Genomic DNA, 22,743 nt, shown 5'->3' on the forward strand with positions numbered 1-22,743 from the left:
CCATATATATATATTCAGAATATATATATCCATATATATATATTCAGAATATATATATCCATATATATATTCTGGATATATTTCTGAATAGACTATACATATATATATGTTCTGGATATATTTCTGAATAGACTATATATATATATATATATATCTTTTTTTTTTTTTGAGACAGAGTCTTGCTCTGTTGCCCAGGCTGGAGTGCAATGGCACGATCTCAGCTCACTGCAATCTCTGACTCCCAGGTTCAAGCCATTCTCCTGTCTCAGCCTCCCGAGTAGCTGGGATTACAGGCATGCACCACCACACCCGGCTAATTTTTGTATTTTTAGCAGAGATGGGGTTTCGCCAGGTTGGCCAGGCTGGTCTCGAACTCCTGACCTCAGCTGATCTGCCCACCTTGGCCTCCCAAAGTGTTGGGATTACAGGCATGAGCCACTGCGCCCAGCCAATCTCTTCACTATATTATACAACTAGTTTCTCAACTGGTCTCTCTGTGACTACATTTGCTATTCTACAGTCCATTTTTCATAAAGCAGTCAGAAAGATCCTTTTAAAATATCAGTTAAATAATGCCACCCATCTATTTCAAATATGATTTCCATGTGATTTAGAGTAAAAGCACCAGTCCTTCTGTTGCCCCACGTGGCCCAAAGTGATTTGTAGCACTCCCTCTTTCTCACCAACCTTGACCCCATCTCCTACCACTCTCCTCCTCCACCAGTATGCACTATGGTTTGAGTGTGTCCTCCAAAGTCATATGTTGAAATCTTGGTCCACAGTGCAGTAGTGTCAGGACCTTAATGAGAGGTGTCTGAGTCATGGGCACCACCCTCATTAATGGATTAACGTCGTTATCTTGAGGATGAGTTTATTATTATTATTATTATTTTATTTTTCAGATGGAGTCTCACTCTGTCACCCAGGCTGGAGTGCAGTGGCGTGATCTCAGCTCACTGCAACCTCCGCCCTCCAAGTTCAAGCGATTCTCCTGCCTCAGCCTCCCAAGTAGCTGGGATTACAGGCGCCTGCCACCTTGCCCAGCTAATTTTTTGTATTTTTAGTAGAGATGGGGTTTCATTATCTTGGCTAGGCTGTTCTTGAACCCCTGACCTTGTGATCTACCCGACTCGGCCTCCCAGGTGGCATGAGCCACTGTGCCTGGCCGAGAGTGAGTTTATTATAAAAGGATGAGTTCAGTACCATCTCAAGCTTTACCTTATTTTGACCTTCACCTTCCAGCATGGGATGGCAGCAAGAAGGCCCTCTCCAGATGTGAGTCCCTTGATCTTGGACTTTGCAATCTCCAGAAATATTAGTTAATACATTTGTTTACCATAAATTATCCAGTCTGTGGTATTCTGTTATAGCAACACAAAGTGAACTAAGACACTATACCACAGTCACCATGGCCTCTCTGCTCTTCTTGAAGACACTAAGCATGAGTGTCCTCAAGGCTCTGGCCTTTGTATTTCTCTCTTCTTAAAACCCTATTCCCGTGGGTACTTACATATCTTGTTCCCTTACTTCTTTCAGATCTCTGCTAAAATGTCAGCTTATCAGAGGCTTTCCCTGACCACCCCACACAAGGTCCTTCCTCAGTCATCATTCTCTATCATTCTGGCCCTGCTTCATTTTTCTCACTAGTACCTGTCATCTCCTGACATATACTTATTTACTTGTCTCTATTCACTAGAATGGAAGGTCATGAGGACAGCAAAGTGGTCTGTTTTCATTTTAACTACTGAATCCCCAACATCCACGAAAGTGGCCAGCATACAGTTCTCAGTAAATATTTGAGGGTTTTTTGTTGTTTGTTTTTTGGAGGCAGAGTCTCACTCTGTCACCCAGGCTGGAGTCCAGTGGCGTGATCCTGGCTCACTGCAACCTCCACCTCCCTGGTTTAAGTGATTCTCCTGCCTCAGCCTCCTGAGTAGCTGGGATTACAGGCGCACGCTACTACGCCAAGCTAATTTCTGTATTTTTAGTAGAGATAGGGTCCACCATGTTGCCCAGGCTGTTCTTGAACTCCTAAGCTCAGGCAAGCCACCCACCTCGGCCTCCCAAAGTGCTGGGATTATCGCCTGGCCAATATTTGTTGAATGAATAAACAACTGAATGAAGAATGATGGCAGTATGATTCAGAACACAGATAGTGGAAATGTGTGGCAGCCAGCCTCCAAGATGCTCCCAGTGGTCCCCGCCTCTAGTATTCATGCTCTTGCATCATCCCCTCCTACAGTTTATACAGCAGACTGATACATGTAACCAATAGCAGAAAAGACAATTTGTGACTTACAAGGCAAGGTCATAAAGGACATTCTGGCTTCCATCTCATCTACTCTGCTGCATTGCACCATGCCATGAGGACACTCGAGCAGCCTGTGGAGAGGCCTTTGCAGGAAGAAACAGAGGCTCCTGTTAAGAAGCACCATGAGAGTGAACTCTCTGACAAGCAAATCTTAAAAGCCAGTCATCCCTGAATCCAGTAGCACATTAAAGTTAATTTACCATCATCAAGTTGGCTTTACTCCCGGGATGCAAGGTTGGTTCAACAAACACAAATCAATAAATGCGATTCACCACACAAACAGAATTAAAAACAAAAACCACATGATCATCTCAATACATGCAGAAAAGGCTTTCAGTAAAATTCAGCATCACTTCATATTAAAAACCCTCAGCAAATTACATATCAAAAGAACATATCTCAAAATAATAAAAGCTATATATGACAAACTCACTGCCAACATCATATTGAACAGGCAAAAAGCTGGATGCATTCTGTTGAGAACTGGAACAAGACAAAGATGCTCACTCTTACTGCTTCTATTCAACATAGTACTGAAAGTCCTAGGCAGAGCAATCAGGCAAGAGAAAGAAATAAAAGGCATCTAAATAGGAAGAGAGAGAATGAAACTATTTCTCTTTGCAGATGATTGATTCTATACCTAGAAAACCCCATAGACTCTGCCAGAAGGATCCTAGAACTGATGATAAATAACTTTAGAAAAGTTTCAGGATACAAAATCAATGTACAAAAATCAGCAGCATTTCTATATACTAATAACAGCCAACCTGAGAGCCGAATCAAGAACACAATCCTGGCTGGGCACATGACTCAAGCCTGTAATCCCAGCACTTTGGGAGGCTGAGGCAGGAGGATCTCTTGAGCCCAGGAGTTCAAGACCAGCCTGGGCAACACAGGCAGACCCTCTTTATAAAAAATAAAACAAATATTACCAAAGCATGGTGACATGTGGCTATAGTCCCGGCTACTCAGGAGGCTGAGACAGGAGGAAAGCTTGAGCCTGGGAGGTCAAGGCTACAGTAAGCTGTGATTTTGTCACTGCACTCCAGCCTAGGTGACAGAGTGAGACCCCAACTCAAAAAAAAAAAAAAAAAAAGAAAAAGAACAAAAAAGAGAGAAAGGAATCCCGTTTACAGTAACTACTAAAAGAAAAGGATACAATACCAAAGAATAGAGCTTATCAAGGAGGTGAAAGATCTCTGCAATGAGAATTACAAAACACTGCAGCAAGAAATCAGAGATGACACAAACTAAGGGAAAAGCATTCCATGCTAATGGATAGAAATAATCAATATTGTTAAAATGGCCATACTGCCCAAAGCAATTTATAGATTAAATCCTATTCCTGTCAATCTATCAGCTATTTTTCACAGAATTAGAAAAAAGTGTTCTAAAATTCATATGAAACCAAAAAGAGCCCGAATCACCAAAGCAATCTGAAGCAAAAATAACAAAGCTGGGCTGGGTACAGTGGCTCACACCTGTAATCCCAGCACTTTGGGAGGCTGAGGCAGGTGGATCACTTGAGCCCAGGAGTTCGAGACCAGCCTGGCCAACATGGTGAAATACTATCTCTACTAAAAATATAAAAATCAGCTGGGTGTTGTGGCATGCACCTGTAGTCCCGGCTACTTGGAAGGCTGAGGCAGGAGAATGGCTTGAACCCAGGAGGTGGACGTTGCAGTGAGCCGAGATCAAGCCACTGCACTCCAGCCTGGGCAACAGAGTGAGACTCCATCTCAAATAAAATAAAATAAAATAAAATAAAATAAAATAACAAAGCTAGAACAAAGAACAAAGAACATCACACTGCCTGACTTCAAACCAAAGGCTATAGTAACCAAAAGAGCATGATGTGCACAAAAACAGACATATAGACCAATGGAATAGGATACAGAACCCAAAAATGAAGCCACATATATACAATCACCTGATCTTTGAAAAGTCAATAATAACAAACAATGAGGAAAGCACTCCCTGTTCAATAAATGGTGCTGGGATAACTGGCTAGTCATACGCGGAAAGTTGAAACTGAACCATTTCCTTTCGCCACATAAAAAAGTTAACTCAAGACAGATTCAAGACTTAAATGTAAGACCTAAAACAATAAAAACCCTGGAAGAAAACCTAGAAAGTACCATACTGGACATTGGTCTTGACAAAGTATTTATGACTAAGTCCCAGAAAACAATGGCAACAAAAACAAAAATTGACAAGTGGGACCTACTAAAGAGCTTTGGCATGGCAAAAGAAACTATCAACAGAGTATATAGATAATTTACAGAATGGGAGAAATTATTTACAAACTATGCATCAGTCAAAGGTCTAATATCTAGAATCTGTAAGGAACTTAATTCAACAGACAAAAAAGAAACAATCCCATTAAAACATGGGAAAAGGAAATCAACGGACACTTCTCAAAAGAAGATATACACGTGGCCAACAAATATACCAAAAAAATGCTCATCATCACTAATCATTAGAGAAATGCAAATCAAAACTGCAATGAGATACCATCTCATACCAGTCAGAATGGACATTACTAAAAAGTCAAAAACAACAGATGCTGCTGAGGTTGTGGAGAAAAAGTAATGCTTATACACTGCTGGTGGGAATGTAAATTAGTTCAGCCACTATGGAAAGCAGTTTGGAGATTTTTCAAAGAACTCAAAACTACCATTCAACCCAGCAATCCCACTACTGGGTATATACCCAAAGAAAAATAAATCATTCTACTAAAAAGATGAACATGCACTGGTACGTTCACCACAGCACTATTCACAACAGCAAAGACATGGAATCAACCAAGACACTCATCAATGGTGGACTAGATAAAGGAAATGTGATATATAAATATATATATGTATATGTGTATATATATATATCATGAAATACCATGCAGCCATAGAAAAGAACCAAATCATGTCCTTTGCAGCAACATGGATGCAGCTGGAGGCCATTATCCTAAGCAGATTAATGCAGGGACAGAAAAACCAAATACTGCACATCACCACTTGTAAGTAGGAGCTAAACATTTAATACACATGGATACAAAGATGGAGACAGTAGACACTGGAGACTGCTTAAGGGGGGAGAGTGGGAGCGGGGTGGGTTGGAAAGCTATCTATTGGGTACTACACTCAATACCTGGGTGACAGGATCATTCATACACCAAATCTCAGCAACATACAATTTACCCATAACAAAACTGCACATGTACCCCCAGAACCTAAAATAAAAGTAGAAGAAGAAAAGAAAAGAATTTCAGGATGGCAACCACAGAACCTTTTTTAAAAAATTATTTTAAGTTCTGGGATACATGTGCAGGATGAGTAGGTTTGTTACATAGGTAAACGTGTGTCATGGTAGTTTGCTGCACCTACCAACTCATCACCTAGGTATTAAGCCCCACATGCATTAGCTATTTATCCTGATGCCCTCCCTGCCCCCACCCCACCGCCCGACAGTGTGTGTTGTTCCCCTCCCTGTGTTCCTGTGTTCTCTTTGTTCAGCTCCCGCTTATGAGTGAGAACATGTGGTGTTTGGTTTTCTGTTCCTGTGTTAGTTTGCTGAGGATAATGTCTTCCAGCTCCATCCATGTCTCTGCAAAGGACATGATCTCATTCCTTTTTGTGGCTGCATAGTATGGTGTACATGTACCACATTTTCTTTATCTAGTCTATCATTGATGGGCATTAACCACAGAACACTTAAATCCCAAGCGTTAGGCCCATAAGCGCGTAGGGCTCTCTGTGAACACACTGTTTGAATGTCCATGAAGCTGACCCTGCCTGGACTAGATAGTAAAGTTACAGGACTGAATGAGTTCTATAGAGAAAGATGAGAAGAAAAGAGACCCAAAGCCCAAAGCTAGAAAAGCAACAACTTTTACAGGACGGGCAGAGAAAGAATATCCTGGTGGCCAAAAGTTGTATTTAATCACATGAATGAATGAGAAAATAATTGTACTGTGATTCCTGACTTGAAAAAGCTTTGCAAATACAAATAACCTGGCTATATATTAAGAATATTTTATTTCACAAATTATTATTGTATGGATGATAATTCTTCAGGGGTAAATGTGTGGTTCTTACATAGGCCTATTATCTTATTTTTGAGGCATATCTTGCTCAATTGAAAAAAAATGCATAAGAGAAGTGGTAGGAAATAAAATGGAGTAGAGGAAAGAATGGAATTTACTAATAATAGACTCACAGCTAACTAAGTAAACAATTCAGTTCCCTTCTAGCAACAGTTACCTTTACATATAAGGCCAACAATGTTTCACTGCAACATTTATCAAGGAAGAAAAATGTAAACTCTTAAAAATCTGTGAAGAATTCTAAATGACTAATTAAAACTTGTTGCAAAGTCAACTACGATAATTTTCTAACTACAAAGTAACTTTGACCAAAGTCTTAGTCCGTAAAAATGAGAACAAGGCCGGCGCGGTGGCTCACACCTATAATCCCAGCACTTTGGGAGGCAGAGGCGGGCGGATCACGAGGTCGGGAGATCTAGACCATCCTGGCTAACACGGTGAAACCCCGTCTCTACTAAAAATACAAAAAGTTAGCCGGGCGTGGTGGTGGGCGCCTGTAGTCCCAGCTACTCGGGACACTGAGGCAGGAGAATGGCATGAACCTGGGAGGTGGAGCTTGTAGTGAGCCGAGATCGAGCCACCGCACTCCAGCATGGGTGACAGAGCGCGACTCTGTCTCAAAAGAAAACAAAACAAAACAAAAACAACAACAACAAAAAGAGAGAACATTTGGTGAAAGAACTATGGCAGGGAGTTGATAAGACTTTGAATTTAGAATTGGTGGGGGAAAAAGTGATCTGAAAAAAAAAATGGATTGGGACATGTCTCTGGGGGTGGTTTATGAAGCGGCTATGAGCACTGATTCTAAAACAAGCTGTTCAGGTTTCAATCCTGGCTCGGCTATTTATTCCCTGTGTGATTTTGGACAAGTTGCTCAAGTTGCCTCACACCTGAAGAAAAATGGTAACACTTTCTAGGGTTGTTACGAGGGTTGAATGACTGGATGCTTATAAAACATGTAAAACTTTTCCTAGCACATAAAAAGTACTACACAAAAATTTGTTAAAAGAAAATTGTAAAAATTGATCATGTAACCAAAACACTTTTGAAGTTTCTACTTTTAGTGAGTTTCACAAGCTCAGGGGAGAGTGTTCAGTGAACGGAAACAATCTCTTCTCATCTTTCTTCTCCCATCATTTTTTTCTCCTATCTTCAGAGTACTGTATTGTTGTCTCTTTATACTAAAAATAATTCTGTTTATTCAAAAAAAGTACCTCAAGAAGCAAGTATAGTGTTTCCCAGATATTTTCTTAAAAGTAATTTCACCATGTATTTTCATGTATATATTCATGGCTATTTTCCCACTTATGATTGGTCCCAATGTTTTCTTTCTTTCAGACAGAACATTAAAAATAAGTTAGGAAACTGAGGTGCAAGGATTGCTGGAGGCCAGGAGTTCGAAACCAGCCTGGGCAACATAGTGAGACACCCATCTCTACAAAAAATTTAAGAATAAGCCCCACATGGTGGTGTGCTCCGCTTGTAGTTCTAGTTACTGAAGCCCCACCTCGGCAACAGAGCGAGACCATCTCAAAAAAAGCATGTGGAAGAAAAAACATGCACAGTAGATTTAGTGTTATTGTGATAACCCTAGCACTTCAGTGGAAAAAATATAAAAAATTTCAACGAGTAGACAATAACACATATAACCCAGATTTAAAATATACCTTCTAGCCCTTTTGAGAAGTCAAAATTGAACAACCTGAATGCACCAGCTTTTTTGAAAAAAGTTTTGTAGACACGCGGTCCCCAAAACCTGCCGTTCAAACAACTCCAAGGGTCTTTAAAGTACTAAATCCCTTTGTATGTGTCCTATCGGACCCTTTGGTTTCCAGGAAAGCACTAAAAATAAAAATAAAAACTCTCTGCCTTAATTTTATTTCACGACTTTCTTTTCTCTTATTATAGCTTTCCACATTGCTTTAGAAGAGTTTACATCTAACTCTAGTGGTCTTCGGCTTCTCCCTCTTTGACACAGAAGACTAGTTTCAATTGTACAAATAGGCAGGACGCTTCAGCGGTTATCTTCCGACCACTCCCTGTGTGCTCGTGCGGGCGGGGTAGGGGGCGCTTCTCCACTCTCCGCGACCTCAATGTATGCGGAAATCCTCCTGCCTTTGTGCACACGTTTATTCAGAAAATTCTCTCCACCCCCACTCCCGTCCGTCCCGCCCCTTCTTCTTTTGCTTATTCTCTGAGTTTTGCCTCTCCTCCCACCCCCACTCCACCGTAATCTTACCCTACCCGTACAGATTCCACTTTCCCACTTCGGAGCTAGAGTAATTTAAGATCCCCCCATTATTAGCTCCACGTCGCCTTTAAAAGCCATTCAAACGAGTTCACCTTCCAGGGTTCTGCAGTTGTGCTGCAGCAGCATTTCTCTCCTCTCCAGTATCAGACGTTAAAACAAAGCAAGCCGCAGTGTGTGTCCATAGACGACCTTGGAACGAAAAGCTGCCCTGTTTGGGATCAATGCTTAGGGAACCCAGTCCACTCCCGCACTCACGTGTTCCCGCCTCGCCCTCCAGCTAGTTCCCCCGCGCGCTGGTCCCCACTACTCGCTCTCCAGTCTCGCCTCCCGACTTCCTTCTGCGCGCCTCGTAAAACCGGGGAAGTTCAATCATTCCGCAGCGAGCCGCGGCGGCCGCACTGGGCATGCTCAGTCTCCGGGCTCCGCTCGGCAGGCAAGAGGCTTCCTCCGGCTCTGGGCTCCGGTCAGTGGGTGCCTGGGCTCGGCTTTCCCCGGCGCTGGCTGGGCACAGCGGTCCCTGAGCCCAAGCGACACACGCCCCACGGTCTCCGATCCGGCCCCTGGGAGAGCCGCGCCGTTCTGGAACCCAAGAGCCCCCAACTTCGCGCCAAGTTCGGAGCCGTCTTCTGAGGGAGACATGAAAAAGATGAGCAGAAATGTTTTGCTACAAATGGAGGAGGAGGACGACGACGACGATGGGGATATCGGTGAGCGAGGGGTCCCCGCGTCCCACCCGAGAGCCCGAGCCGACGCGGGAAGAAGTTCGGGGGCTGCGCGGGGGCGCTGTGCTCTCCGCGGGGGAGGTTGGCCGGGACGCTGGGCCGCTCCGTGCAGGGGAGGAAGCCCGCTGTCCCCGGCTGCTTGCAGACTGAGGCCCCGGTGCAGCCCCGGCGGGGCGGAGGCGCGGGGCGCGTGGTGGCCCGGAGGACAGGCTCCTGACGGGCGGGGGATGCTGCCCCTGAGAAGTCTGGCAGCTGCGGGGACGCCTCTGCGTGTGGAAGTCTCCACTCAGAAGCAACTTTGGGGTCACTTCCCCGCCTCGCACAGTGCTAGGGTTGCCGAGGAGCCTCGGCACTGGGACGAGCCCCCTGGGCGGGGTCCGAGGAGCAGGCCCGCATTTGGAGGACAGGGTGTGACCCATCTGAATCCTCGTTAAAGTAAAAGCCGACCGACGGCTCTGGGAGGGTTGAGGCCTGGCGGCGGGGCGGCCCCGGGAGGTGATTTGTGGCCGCTAGGCGCGCGCTGGAAACCCTTTCCCATCTGCGGAGCCCGCCGGAGCTGTGATCGGAGGAGGAATCCCCTAGGCAGGATGGACCGCAGGGCCTTTTTCACTCGTCCTGAGGGGCCCTGGGGCTTGGGGAGCAAACCTGGGGTGACCCATTTCTAGTTAGAGTTAAAAATGCATGGAAGTGACAAGCCGAACGGAGGGAGAGCTGTTTTAAGAGCAAAAAAAGAAAAAAAGGGCAAACAAAAGGGATGAGAGGAGGTGAGGAAGGGGAAAGGAATGGGAAGACTAGAGAGAAAATCGGGTCCCTAAAGAGAACACTGTCGGGGGATAATGATATAATGTGTCCCTCCAGAAGACTCTAATTAAATTACCAAGCCAGTCTGTTGTGGCGACTCGGCTTAGTCTCCTGGATGCCAAATCAATTTTAAAACAGAACATCCTGCTGATGTTCTAAAGCCCTGTTGTTATCTAATAACTTTAAAAGTAACTTAATTTTAGGAGTTGGGTGTGGTTTTTATTTCTGTTACATTTTGGGCACGGAATATTTTGATCAAAAAAATTTGGTAATTTCTTGGTTGTCCAGGGACAAATCGAATAGAGGAGATTACACTCCATGATTTAGTTTCACATTTCATTCATTCATTTAAGAACAATTTACTGGTTATTCATCCTTAAGGAGGGAGCAAATAGTAGTAGTTTTTATAGGAGAGAAAACTGAAGCGCACAGGTTGGTCTGCCCAGCTTCTCACATTTTCACACCCAGGTTTTCTGACTTGTAAAACCAGTGAAGATTAATACTCTTACCACTGGGTCACTCTGGCTGTTACTACTGTTTAGCAAGATTAAGTAGTACCTGATGATTACATAAAAATATAGGAGTGAAATTTAAAAAGTTACAATAAAATTGGCACAGTCTGTTTCCCAGGAAAGTATTATTGTCTTTTATGGTGAGCTGCACTGTTTATAATGAGTATTGTAAGTAAATAAGGGCAGGAGCTCAAATGGAAACTGAAGTAAGCAAGAGGCTCTGAGCTTTATTTGTTTTACTGTGCCAGCAGTAGATCTCAGTTTAGAAAGTAATTTGGTCTAGCTTGTGTTTACCTATTGAGGCATTGTATAAATTCATCTTAAGTGTGTGGCAATAAGCTCTTTTTATTTTTAATGACATGTCATTCATGCTAGTTTTGTCCTGTCAAACAGTGTAGATATATTTAAGAAAAAGTTAAATATCTCTACTCCTCCCCACCCTCTAGAAACTACTAATATTAATACTTTAATGTTAATATTAGTTGGGTATTTCCCACTATTCCTGTGGGGCCCTGGGGCCTCTACTATAGGGGTCATCTTAACATGTTTTATGTCAAGCAACAGGAACCATTTAAACAGGTCTTGGCAATTTTTTTTTCTTCTCAGTGAATGAAAAGATATGCTGATGTTCTAACACCCAGTATCTATGAATGTGATTTCTGTTTCTTTCTTTCTTTTTTTTTTTTTTTTTTGAGATAGGGTCTCTCTCTGTCATTCAGGCTAGAGTGCAGTGATGTGATCATGGCTCATTACAGCCTCAACCTACGGGGCTCAAGCGATCCTCCCACTTAAGCCTCCCAAGTAGCTGGGACTTTAGGCACCACCATGTCCACCTAGTTGGTTGTTTTTTTGGAAGTACAAATTTAATGTGGGTTGTAGTGATTTTATATCAGAAAATACTTAAATATGCCAATGTTAAGTTTATGCCTTTACAAAAGAATAAGGCTTTTTAAAGATTACCAGGAGTAGGCTGATAGTGATGCAAAGCCTTTTACAAAATAATTATTATTTCCAGCTGTGGGAGAGGAGACTGGATAATTTTAACCTCTGCCTTTAATTTTGCAATGCACGTCTGTATTTATGCTATTGACTAATATTTCTCCTAGTACTTGATTGTCACTGTCAGTAGTTGTATAATAGTTTGAAACCCACTTGGGTACAGAAGATTTCTGTGAAATCCCTCTATTAATATTACCTTTATAATTCAGAGTGGGAGAATTATTTTTAGAGACAGGGTCTTGCTCTGTCACTTAGGCTAGAATGCAGTGGCAAGATCATAGTTCACGGCAGCCTTGAACTCCTAGCCTCTAGCCATTCTGCTGCCTTGGCTTCCCAAAGCTCTGGGATTACAGGCATGAGCCACTGTACCCAGCCTTAGAATTATTTTGACACGAGTTCCTGGGTATACCATCGGGCATTATAATGGCCTAATTTGCAAGAGACCCCCTCCCCCCGCCCAAAAAAAAACCTTTCTAACTGGATGGGGTCCCTGACTATATCATAGAGATGCTTTATGTATATATATGGAAATGTGCCCTCTAGTAGCTGGGATTTAGAGCCTTTTAAACAGTGGGTTCCTGCTTACTTTTGAAACACTGTACTTTTATTTATTCATTTAGAGACATGGTCTCCCTCTGTCAGGCTGGAGTGCAGTGGCGCAGTCACAGCTCACTGCAGCCTTGACTTCCCAGGCTCAAGCAATTCTCCAACCTTAGCCTCTCGAGTAGCTGGGACCACAGGCCTTGTGACACCATGTCTGGCTAATTTTTTTTTTCTTTTAGTAGAGACAAGGTCTCACTGTTGCCCAGACTGGTTTCAAGCTGCTGAGCTTAAGTGCTTATCCTACCTCGGCCTCCCAAAGTGCTGGGATTACAGGTGTGAGCCACCATGCCTGGCTGTTCAGTACTTTATGTCAGTGTTGCCTCCTAGTTTAGAATGAACTGATCTGGAGAATCAAGGATAGAATATCTCACTATGGGTGTCTTTTCCTTGTTTGCTTAAGTTACAGCCAGCAGAAATTATTTCCAAAGGCGTGCTTGTGTGGCAACCTGTTGGCATTAGAGCATTTTTGCAATAGGCCACTTATTTCTAAAGCAGTGCCAACAACCAACCACTGAAGCCACATCCAGGCAGTAGTGGTGGGAAATTTGTGGTTTGAAGCCCCTGTTGTGCTGGTGGAGATCACATATTGTTGCAAGCCCCTGGGAGTTAGGTTGTGTGCTACCCTGCGAAGTGTGCAAAAGAGTGTCCTTGGCTGCTTTTCGCCCCCTCATCAGCGGATTAAATTCAGCATCTCTTCTTGTTCATGTAGAATGCTATAGGAATAGCTTTTATAGCCAGAATGCAGAAATCAGATTAGTATGCTGCTTTATTTTGTTTCTTCAATTCTGTTCTCTGTGGTCAAGCTTTGCTGAAGGAGGAAAAGTGGTTCCAAAAAAGACTATCAGGAACTATTCAGACTGTTCAGATAACAAGGTTTTGTTTGTGGATGGTTGGTTGGTTGCTTTGAGTTCCTAGTCTGTTTATGGTAGTTTACTGTCTGATCCCCATCACTAATGGTCATGTCATTGAGGGGTAGACAGAGGACATGGTCCCTTACCTTTGAGAGATAATGATCCAGCTATTGGCTCCCTTTTCAACTGTCACATTTTTACATAGACTTATCTTCCCACACCCACCTCTCTTTCCTTATTACCTACTTTAGGTTTAATCACCTGTAAATCTGATACTAGCCCCAGTCTTCCTTCATAAACGTTGATTGAGCAATCCTTCTGTGCTAGTTTCAGGATTAGGTGCTGGGCCAAGTGTTGGGAGACTAAAAATGAGTAAGACATACCTGTGTCTTCCAGGAGAAAAGTTCCTTAGAACCAGACTGATATTGTGAAATATATAAGGCATTCTTCCAGTTTCTTGGCATGCAACTCCTAAAACTTTTGGAATTTTCAAAGCGATAAGCATCTTTTTGTGTGCTAATAAGTTGACAGATGGCTGGCAGCCCCTAGGTAGCTTCCTGATAGGGGCTGGTCACTGGAAAGACCAAGGCAGGATTAAAGGGTTGGACTTCCAGCCCCATCTCCCAAACTGAAGAGGGGTAAGAGCCAGGCTGAAAGTTAAGTTGATCACCAGTGGCTAATGATTTAATCAATCATGCCTGTGTAATAAAGCCTCCATAAGAACCCCAAAATTCTGTGTGCTGCCCTGGCAAATTAATGGAACCCAAAGAGGGTGTTGCGAGAACCTCAATTTGTAGCCGGTGGGTCAGAAACCCAGGCAAAACAACCTGGGGCCTGTGATTGGTGTTGGAAGTCGGGGGGCAGCCTTGTAGGACTGAGCCCCCAATCTGAGCTCTGAGGCTTACTGCAGGTGGGTAGTATCTGAATTGACTTGATTTAGAGGACGCCTAGCTGGTATTCATTGCTGAAAGACTACTTGCTTGTCATGTGGGGAGAACTCTTCCCACATCTGGTGATAAACGTATTCTGTGTTGGTTGTATTGAGAGTACAGAAGGAGAACCTGAGTTTGGTTTTCTCTGCATCATCAGAGAGAGATTTGCAATAAAAGGTACATACAAAACTGAAGGGAGAGACTGGGAGAGAGCTTCACAGAAGAGATTTTTGGGTCAGATGCTGAAAGACTAGGCAAATGTAGTGCAGAGATGGCTGGAGGAGAGTCTGGAGTTCCAAATAGCTGCCTGCAAGGGAAGGCGGGGAAAGGCTATGCCATGAAGGATCCTCCACACACTTTAAGGATTTTGGGTTTTACTCTGTATGTGATTTGGAGCTCCTGAAGGATGTTAGTGAAAAGAGTGATAGGATTGGATTTGCTTTTGGAAAAATCTCCATGGTAGCACGTTCTAAAATGGGTTAGGAAAGGAGATAGTAGAGCTAAGCCTTTCCAGTAGTTGGGGTCAGAAATGCCTGCAGTGGTCATGGGAATGGAGAAGAATGGGTCTGAGAGCTTTATGAAAGAGGCGGCATCTGTGGGTTCTCAGCTGCTGGTTGTTTCCGGCAAGCAGAGAGGAGCCCATGATGATGTTGGCAGGAGGAGAGAATTTTCTGTTGTTCCAACTAGTCTTTTAATTTTCCCCTCTGACCATTGGCTCAGACCATTCCCCCTCCCCCACTCCTTTTTTTTTTTTTTTTTTTTTTTTTTTTTTTTGGAGACAGAGTCTTGCTCTGTTGTCCAGGCTGGAGTGCAGTAGTGCGATCTCAGCTCACTGCAAGCTCCACCTCCTGGATTCACTCCATTCTCCCACCTCAGCCTCACGAGTACCTGGGACTACAGGCCCCTGCCACCACGCCCGGCTAATTTTTTTGTATTTTTAATAGAGACGGGATTTCACCGTGTTAACCAGGATGGTCTCATCTCCTGATCTCGTGATCTGCCCGTCTCGGCCTCCCAAATGCTGGAATTATAGGCATGAGCCACCGCGCCTGGCCTCCCCCGACTTTTTTTTTTGAAACGGAGTCTCGCTCTGTTGCCCAGGCTGGGGTGCAGTGGCCCAATCTCAGCTCACTGAAACCTCCGCCTCCCGGGTTCAAGTGATTCTCCTGCCTCAGCCTCCTAAGTAGCTGGGATTACAGGTGCCCACCACCGTGCCTGGCTAATTTTTGTATTTTTAGTAGAAATGGGGTTTCATCATGTTGACTAGGCTGGTTTCGAACTCCTGATCTCAGGTGATCCACCTGCCTCGGCCTCCCAAAGAGCTGAGCAGGCGTGAGCAACCACCATGCCTGGCCAGACCATTCCCCTTCTTAGTAATTTCAGCCTCACCTCCTCTTTTTCTCAGTGGTTCCCTGTGATATTATGACACATATGTTTTTGTCCATGGTTCCTGGCTTATAACTACCGTAACTCTTGCTATAATGTTGGGGTGCTTTAGGCCTCAGAGGCAGAAGCAGGCCTCAGAAAACAATCTCCATCTTTGACCTGCCCTGTTTTTACCTTTGTCTCTCCAATTTTAGAAGCTAAAACTATAATCTTTCCCCGTCTTTCTGTGTGAGAACTGCCCATAAAGAAATTCTCGCATCTACCTTGTCTCAATGTAGGCCATAAGACCCCCATTTCAGAAGGGATCCTGCCCCATGCCCTGGAGGGAGGAATGCTGCACAGAGATGCCAGAAAAATCTGATCAGACAGGCCTTGCTGGGTTTCCCCACTCAGTCTATTAGTATTAAATCATATGCTTTTTGTCCAATCACTTTTCAACATGGTTCAATCATAACTATCCAATGAAGTCTCCATAAAGGTCCAAGAGGACTGGTTCAGGGAGTTTCTGGATAGCTGAACAGTGGAGGTACCTGAAGGTAGCTTGCCCTGGGAGGGCGGGAAAACTCAGTGCCCTTTCCCCCATACCTCACTCTATGCATCTCTTCATCTTTATCTTTTATAATAAACTGGTAAACGGAAGTGTTTCCCTGAGTTCCCCAAGCCACTACGGCAAATTATTGGAACCCAAGGAGGGTGTCGTGGGAACCCCAATTTATAAACAGTTCATCAGAAGCACAGGTAAAATGACCCGGGGCTTGTGATTAGCATCAGAAGTAGTGGGGGGCAGTTTTGTGGGACTGAACCCTTAACTGTGGGATCTGACACCATCTCCAGTTAAATAGTGTCAGAATTCACTTGGAGGATACCCAGCTGGTATCCACTGCAGAATTGATTGCTTGCTTGTTGCTGGGGAGAAATCCTTGTACATTTGGTCACTGAAGTCTTCTGTGTTGATTGTTGAGTAAGAGAATGGAAAAAACAGTTTGTGTTTTTCTGCTCACAGCCTCCCTCCCCTCCCAAGTCTGTCACAAACCAGAAAGTTGTTAATGATCCTCTTAGCCCAAAGTGCTCACAATGAATTCTCACTTATTTTTTTGTTCTATGCAGTTAGCATTCATCCTGTATTTTGTCTTTGTTATTCATTATCTTTGCTTTTATCATTCCCATAACCAGAGTATACATTTCTTGGTGACTGGCCTAGGTTATTTAAGTCTTCCAGAGATCATGCAAAATATCTTAAATATTGTACATATTCCATTGCTATAATTTTTAAGAGTTGTCTCTTTTCCTCATTCTCCTCTAAAATGTAAGCTCCCTGAAGGCTGGTACCTTGTGTGCTTTGTGTTTTAAGCTGTGTGGCACCTTGGTAGGAGCCAAGCAAGTAATTGTGGAAGAAATGGATGATTTATTCTTCTAAGATAACTTGATTAACATAATGCCTAGTGTTTTTATGGCCCTAGTAGAATTTTCTGCTTCTGTGGCACTTTGAGATACCCCCAGTTATCTGTTCTAAAAATGCTGAGTGTATGTATTTTACCAGGCACTCTGCTAGGTTTCAGGTTCACTGTTCTCCAGTACCTCACTATCTAGAAAGGAAACAGATAATTTCAGTAACTTGTGATTAATACTGTAATCAAGATCTGTACCAGGTTCAGTGGTGATAACAAGGAGAAAGCATGTGACCTTGCCTAGGGGAATCCAGGACAGCTCTACTGGGGCAGCACCTGAGCCAGCCCTGTTTTGATGAAAAGACAGGTGAGGGCATGGGGCTAGGACAGCAGAGCATCCTGAGTGTTTCTAAAGGCATGATGATTTCTCAGAAATTAAATTTTGATACACTCTGGCCTTATTCATTATGGCAAGGGGATCGTGTTGTGTACATATCATAAATATATACACATGTATAAATATGTATACATTATATATACATATGTGTGTGTGTCTGTATGCACACCCTCTACCAAGGAGATGACAGCTAAAAAACAAACTCCTCAAACTCTCTTAGAATAGTCTTGCTTCTTTTTATAAACCTTTTGTTATTTTCAGTTTCAAATCCACAGGCATGATTTATCTTGCACATTCTTTCAAGTCAAATAATAGCTTTCCAAAAGGTCCTCCAGTATCCTCTTAAAATACTTTATTTGGATCTGAGACAAACACAGCTCTAAAAGAATAAGAGTTACTCTTACTTGATTTGTATTTTAGCTGTATACACACTCCTCTTTTCTCAAGGGGTTGCAGCAGTCACATATGTTGATTGCTCTACATTTATTATTTTTTCTTTTAGAAACCTAGAAATTTAGACCAGATGCTCTTATGAAAATTTCCATCAGTTATATGGGATTTTAATTCTGATATTCTTGAAGGGAGATTATAAAGGATTAAGAATAGCAGAAATAAAGGGCTGGACATGATGGCTCATGCCTATTATCTCAGCACTTTGGGAGGCCAAGGTGGGAAGATTGCTTGAGCCAAAGAGTTTGAAACCAGCCTGGGAAACACACCGAGACCCAATCTATACAAAAACTGCAAAAGTAAGTTGGGCATGGCACACGCCTGTGGTGCCAGCTGCTTTGGAGGCTGAGGTGGAAGATTCAATTGAACCTAGGAAGCCAAGGCTGTAGTGAGCTGTCATTGTGCCACTGCACTCCAGCCTGGGCAACAGAGACGCTGTCTCAAAAAAAAAAACAACAAAAAACTCACAATTTGGCTTTAAATTAAAGGATAATATTGATCTCTTAGTGATATCTGTAGCAGATGATTAAAATGATTGTATTTTAATAAGTTTTCACTCTAATCCTTTAGGTTTTCTTCTGTTACACTTTACTTGATGTGTGTTTTGTATTTTAGCTGTACATCTTAACCAAAAACACTCGTCTTGAAGGGGGGAGAAGATTTCTTATTCGTCTTTGTATCTCACAGCCTGAATATCGTAATGTTTTTCACATAGTAGATGTTCAACAAAACATATGTTGTGGGATATTTTTAGTTTTTTTTTTTTTTTTTTTTTGAGATGGAGTCTTACTCTTTTGCCCAGGCTGGAGTGCAGTGGCATGATCTCGGCTCACTGCAAGCTCCACCTCCTAGGTTCATGCCATTCTCCTGCCACAGCCTCCCAAACAGCTGGGACTACAGGTGCCCCCCACCACGCCCAGCTAATTTTTTTGTATTTTTAGTAGAGAACCCGTGTTAGCCAGGATGGTCTTGATCTCCTGACTTCGTGATCCACCCACCTCGGCCTTTCAAAGTGCTGGGATTACAGGCGTGAGACCCTTTTAGATTTTAATGGAAGCTTTGCATGCCATATGATTTAAGCTGCCTGATTATAATGAATTCAGGGCTGGGTCTGTGCAATAGTAGTCAATTTTAGAACAGAAAATATTTCCAATTACCTTTAGCCAACGAAATGTACTACTCGACTGATTGGTAAATCATATGTAAAGATACAGATTGAAGGAATTTTATTCAGCCAAATGATTGTCTTATAACATTTTTTTTTTCTTTAGTTTTGTATTTTGGGCATTGAAACTAAAATTAATTAGCATCCATCCTAAAAAGCAGTTTGAACAATACTGGTAGATGAGTATGTCAACAACAGAATATTTTGGACATGGGCCAAAGAGCAATACAAATACTGTTCAGCGAAAACACATCAGATGGAACGCTTGCATAGAAGACAAGTTGAAGGGTTAATAGGCAACTTTCTCTGCCATGGTAATTATTATTGCCCTGGCTACATGTTTGAATACTAATTGAAAGATCTTGCTGAAGTAAGTTATTCATCAGCCAGAAATACAAATGAAAGAAAATGTATTCTTTTGTGAAGTCCAAATGTTGCTTTTATATTTCATGCTTTCATAATAGTACATTGGAATTCTACTATTTCCCACACTATTTTAAAGTACAAATATTTGAAATTGAAAAAAAAAAGGGACATTGGCACTTAAAGTTCTCTTTTCTAATATTTATTATAACTTTGGCAGAACTTTAGCCTTAGGTCAAAGCCGTGCAAATAGATGTTCTTTTACAGAGTACAATTATGCAAATTACAGGCTTGTTTATAAAGCTTGCTTTATCTAAACGAAGATTTTGTTTATATAATTGAATTTTTCATGATTTCTCTAGACATTCTATCTAGATGTTTGAAAAATAATCTTTGGCTTTGCACAGACAAAATGATGGCTAAAGTTTTCTTGTGGTGTCACATAGACACAGTCTTATATATGCTTTTTTTCTGATTTGTACTAAATTTTTAAGAAAAATATATTTCCCACTAAATTCTAAAGAAAGATAATACATTTTCTCTGCATATGAAACTCAATAAGATCCTTAACATTGTTTAAAAATTTTTATTATAATTTATATTATGATTTGAAACAATTGCATTGTTTCTTCCTATTAAACAAGCCATGAATGCCTGAACTGCATAAAACATAAGATATTCTTTCTTTAAGAAAATTAACAAAAATCATCATTTTCTTTCTTTTTTTTTTTTTGAAGATGGAGTCTTGCTCTGTTGCCCAGGCTGGAGTACAGTAGCACGATCTGAGCTCACTGAAACCTCTGCCTCCTGGGTTCAAGCTATTCTCCTGCCTCAGGCTCCCGAGTAACTGGGATTACAGATGCACGCCACCGTGCCCAGCTAATTTTTTGTATTTTTAGTAGGTTTCACCATGTTGGCCAGGCTGGTTTTGAACTCCTGATCTCAAGTGATCCACCCGCCTTGGCCTCCCAAAGTGATACCCATAGTAAAGAAACCGTTTACTGATCTTAGATGCTGCTTAAGAAGAAAGAAAATTAAAAGTATAAGGAGGAAAGATGAACTTATATAGGTAATTGGCTGCTGTTGACATAGAGTGTTAAGGAGTGAAGAGGAAAGTTTTATAGTCAGATGACCTCAGTTTATGGTCACTGTGCCACGTCTCCTAGGATTGATTGAACAACGTAAGCTTCTCAGCCTCTCTGAGCCTGTTTCTTCAGTCCTGTGTGGTTGCCAGGAGGATGCAAAGTGGTATGCACAGTACTGGGCAGGGGCCCTTTTCACTTAGACACTTCTGAGGGGCGGTTACATTATCACCTTCATAATAAATTCTTTTTCTTTTTTTTTTTTTTCTTTTTTTAGCTAAAGCTGTCATGGAAACTGCTACTTTTAACTTCTGATCACTAAGTCTTTTCCCCTCAAACATTGCTGTCCATTTTTGTTGCTCTCTATCATGTTACGCATATAGGAACTGCTCAATAGTGGTATTATGCCTGTAGGAACTGCTCAACAAGTGTAAGTGTCAGATTAAGGGTAATGACAGTGGCTGTGCTGCAGACACATGCATTTAAAGATAAAGGTGGTTGAAGAATTGCATGTGGTTTCTGCAAAGAGCAAAGAGATAATTATTGTGTGTGTTTTTTCCTATCTCACAGATCTTTGGGCAGACTGACAATATTCTCCTGATGCCAAGAAACCTATTTCAGGGGGAATCTCTTTCAGGGAGGGAATCTTAGCAAAAGACCCTAGGGGCTGACACACAGTGACTCCCAATAAATGGCTCATGAATGTAGGGATTATAGTTCCATCAGTGGTCCCAGTGGCCTATCCTGTTCTCCTAGGGCTTTTTTTTTTTTTTTTTTTGACAGGGTCTCTTTCTATTGCCGGGGCTGAAGTGCAGCGGTGCAATCATGACTCACTGTAGCATTGACTCCCAGACTCAAGTGATCCTCTTACCTCAACCTTCTGAGTATCTGGAACCACAGGCATGCACCAGGCCCTCCTTTTTTTTTTTTTTTTGTTAGAGATTGGTCTCACTGTGTTGCCCAGCTGGTCCCAAACTCTTGGGCTCAAAGCAGTCCTCCCGCCTCAGCCTCTCAAAGTGCTGTGATTATAGGTGTGAGCCACTGCACCTTCCCAAGCAGTTCTAATTAAAGTATGCATGCTCCTTTGTGTTATTGTGTAGTTGTATGCACAAAAAGCGTGAAAGGAAACATTTAAGAAGTGACTAGCTTTTATTACAGTTCTAGTCTTTAGAATATCACAGGAGAACAGAGGAGGGAAGATTAATGGTGAGATTCTCAGTGGTTAGGGTTCTACATGATTCTGTTCTTAGGACTGGAGACATGGAAATACAGAGGAATCTTTCAGAGCTCACCATTCGCTAGTGGGAGGGCAGTGTTTGGTGGCGGCAGGGCAGTCAGGTAGCACCTGGAGGGAAGGATCTTGACCTCATGTTTAAAACCTGTTTGACCTCTCCATCCTTCCCACTCACATTCCATCTTGCCAGTTTTCAGCTGTTGTGTATGCAGGCAGCATCAGTTTCTGCCCCTCATTTCTCTAAGAATCTTCTAAAATTGGAGATTATCTTGGGTCTCTGAGAGAGGACCTTCTCATCCACCCTGATATCCCTGCACAGTCTCAGGACTATGGTAATGCTGTGGTAATCTATAGCCACTTGGGTCTGGACGGGAGAAGGAGAGACCAGGCCATGTACTGGAGCAGATCCACCTTCCAAGCCCCCAGCTAAGTGTGGGTATTAGACATGAGGTGAAGGTGATCTTTTCTCAGGGTCCGGGATTTGAAGCTGAAAACCTGAATTAGATTATAAGTACTTATTATGGAGATTAAAAGAAAAGGATACTCTTCTCTGTGGTGAAAGATTATTTCTACCATCTGTTACAGATATAGATAGCCTCACCTTAATTCAGCCAAGGGTGTGGACAGGCACCCTGCTGTACTGTGGCGAGTTGTGGTGAGGAAGAAATGGGCCACCATGCTGGCCTGTGATCCTTTTAGTGTTCCCATGTCAGCTTCTTTTCTTATTCTTGGGCTGCCTATCAATCTCCTCAGTTTTTTTTATTTTTAGTTTTTTTAATTCTACCTCTGTCTCATTATTTTCATCAGACAGCTTAGCCTGGCTCTGCACAGAGATGGAGACCTGCCACTACTTAAGCTTTAGTTTTATACAGATGTGAGTTCAAATTCTGGCCTAGATATTCATCAGCCATGTGACCCTGAATGATTAACACAACCTCCCCCTCCTCTGTAAGATGGAACTAATATTAGAACCTACTTCCTACGAAATGGTTGTATCAAATGAAGAATGCCATTTAAAAATCTCGCTTTGCAGGATGGTGGTGCCTGATACAGTAAAAGCCTTCCAATAATTATAAGGTAACGTTATTAATATTATGGGTAGCTGCTTTTACCTAAGTCTTAACCCAGTCTTACCTCTTTTGTTTTTTATTAGAGATTTCGCCTTTCCCCCAAGGCTGTTCCTTCCACTCATAC

General features: G+C 42.5%; 2 protein-coding genes across 13 annotated transcripts in view; one reads left to right on the plus strand and one right to left on the minus strand.

The window, feature by feature from the left end:
* The window catches only part of LOC129009682 (pleckstrin homology domain-containing family A member 8-like), a 48,027-nt gene extending 38,977 nt beyond the window's left edge, over positions 1-9,050 (minus strand). For 2 of the 8 annotated variants that reach the window (XM_063672664.1, XM_054443039.2), the window contains exons 1-2: positions 8,757-8,887; positions 2,300-2,394 (exon numbers count right to left, since the gene is read on the minus strand). The gene's annotated coding sequence lies outside the window, so the exon portion shown is untranslated. Of the gene's footprint in view, positions 1-2,299; positions 2,395-8,756; positions 8,893-8,919 lie in introns of those variants that run through there. The other 6 variants (XM_063672667.1, XM_063672663.1, XM_063672665.1 and 3 more) reach the window with 4 other exon arrangements.
* The window catches only part of ANO6 (anoctamin 6), a 207,960-nt gene continuing 194,203 nt past the window's right edge, over positions 8,987-22,743 (plus strand). Inside the window, exon 1 of one of the 5 annotated variants that reach the window (XM_054443036.2) lies at positions 8,987-9,371. In XM_054443036.2, coding sequence (XP_054299011.1) covers positions 9,302-9,371 — 70 coding nt within the window. In that variant the 5' untranslated portion in view covers positions 8,987-9,301. The remainder of the gene's footprint in view (positions 9,372-22,743) is intronic. The other 4 variants (XM_063672659.1, XM_054443037.2, XM_063672661.1 and 1 more) reach the window with 4 other exon arrangements.

Source organism: Pongo pygmaeus, chromosome 10, assembly GCF_028885625.2.
Source record: "Pongo pygmaeus isolate AG05252 chromosome 10, NHGRI_mPonPyg2-v2.0_pri, whole genome shotgun sequence".
Taxonomy (NCBI): Eukaryota; Metazoa; Chordata; class Mammalia; order Primates; family Hominidae; genus Pongo; species Pongo pygmaeus.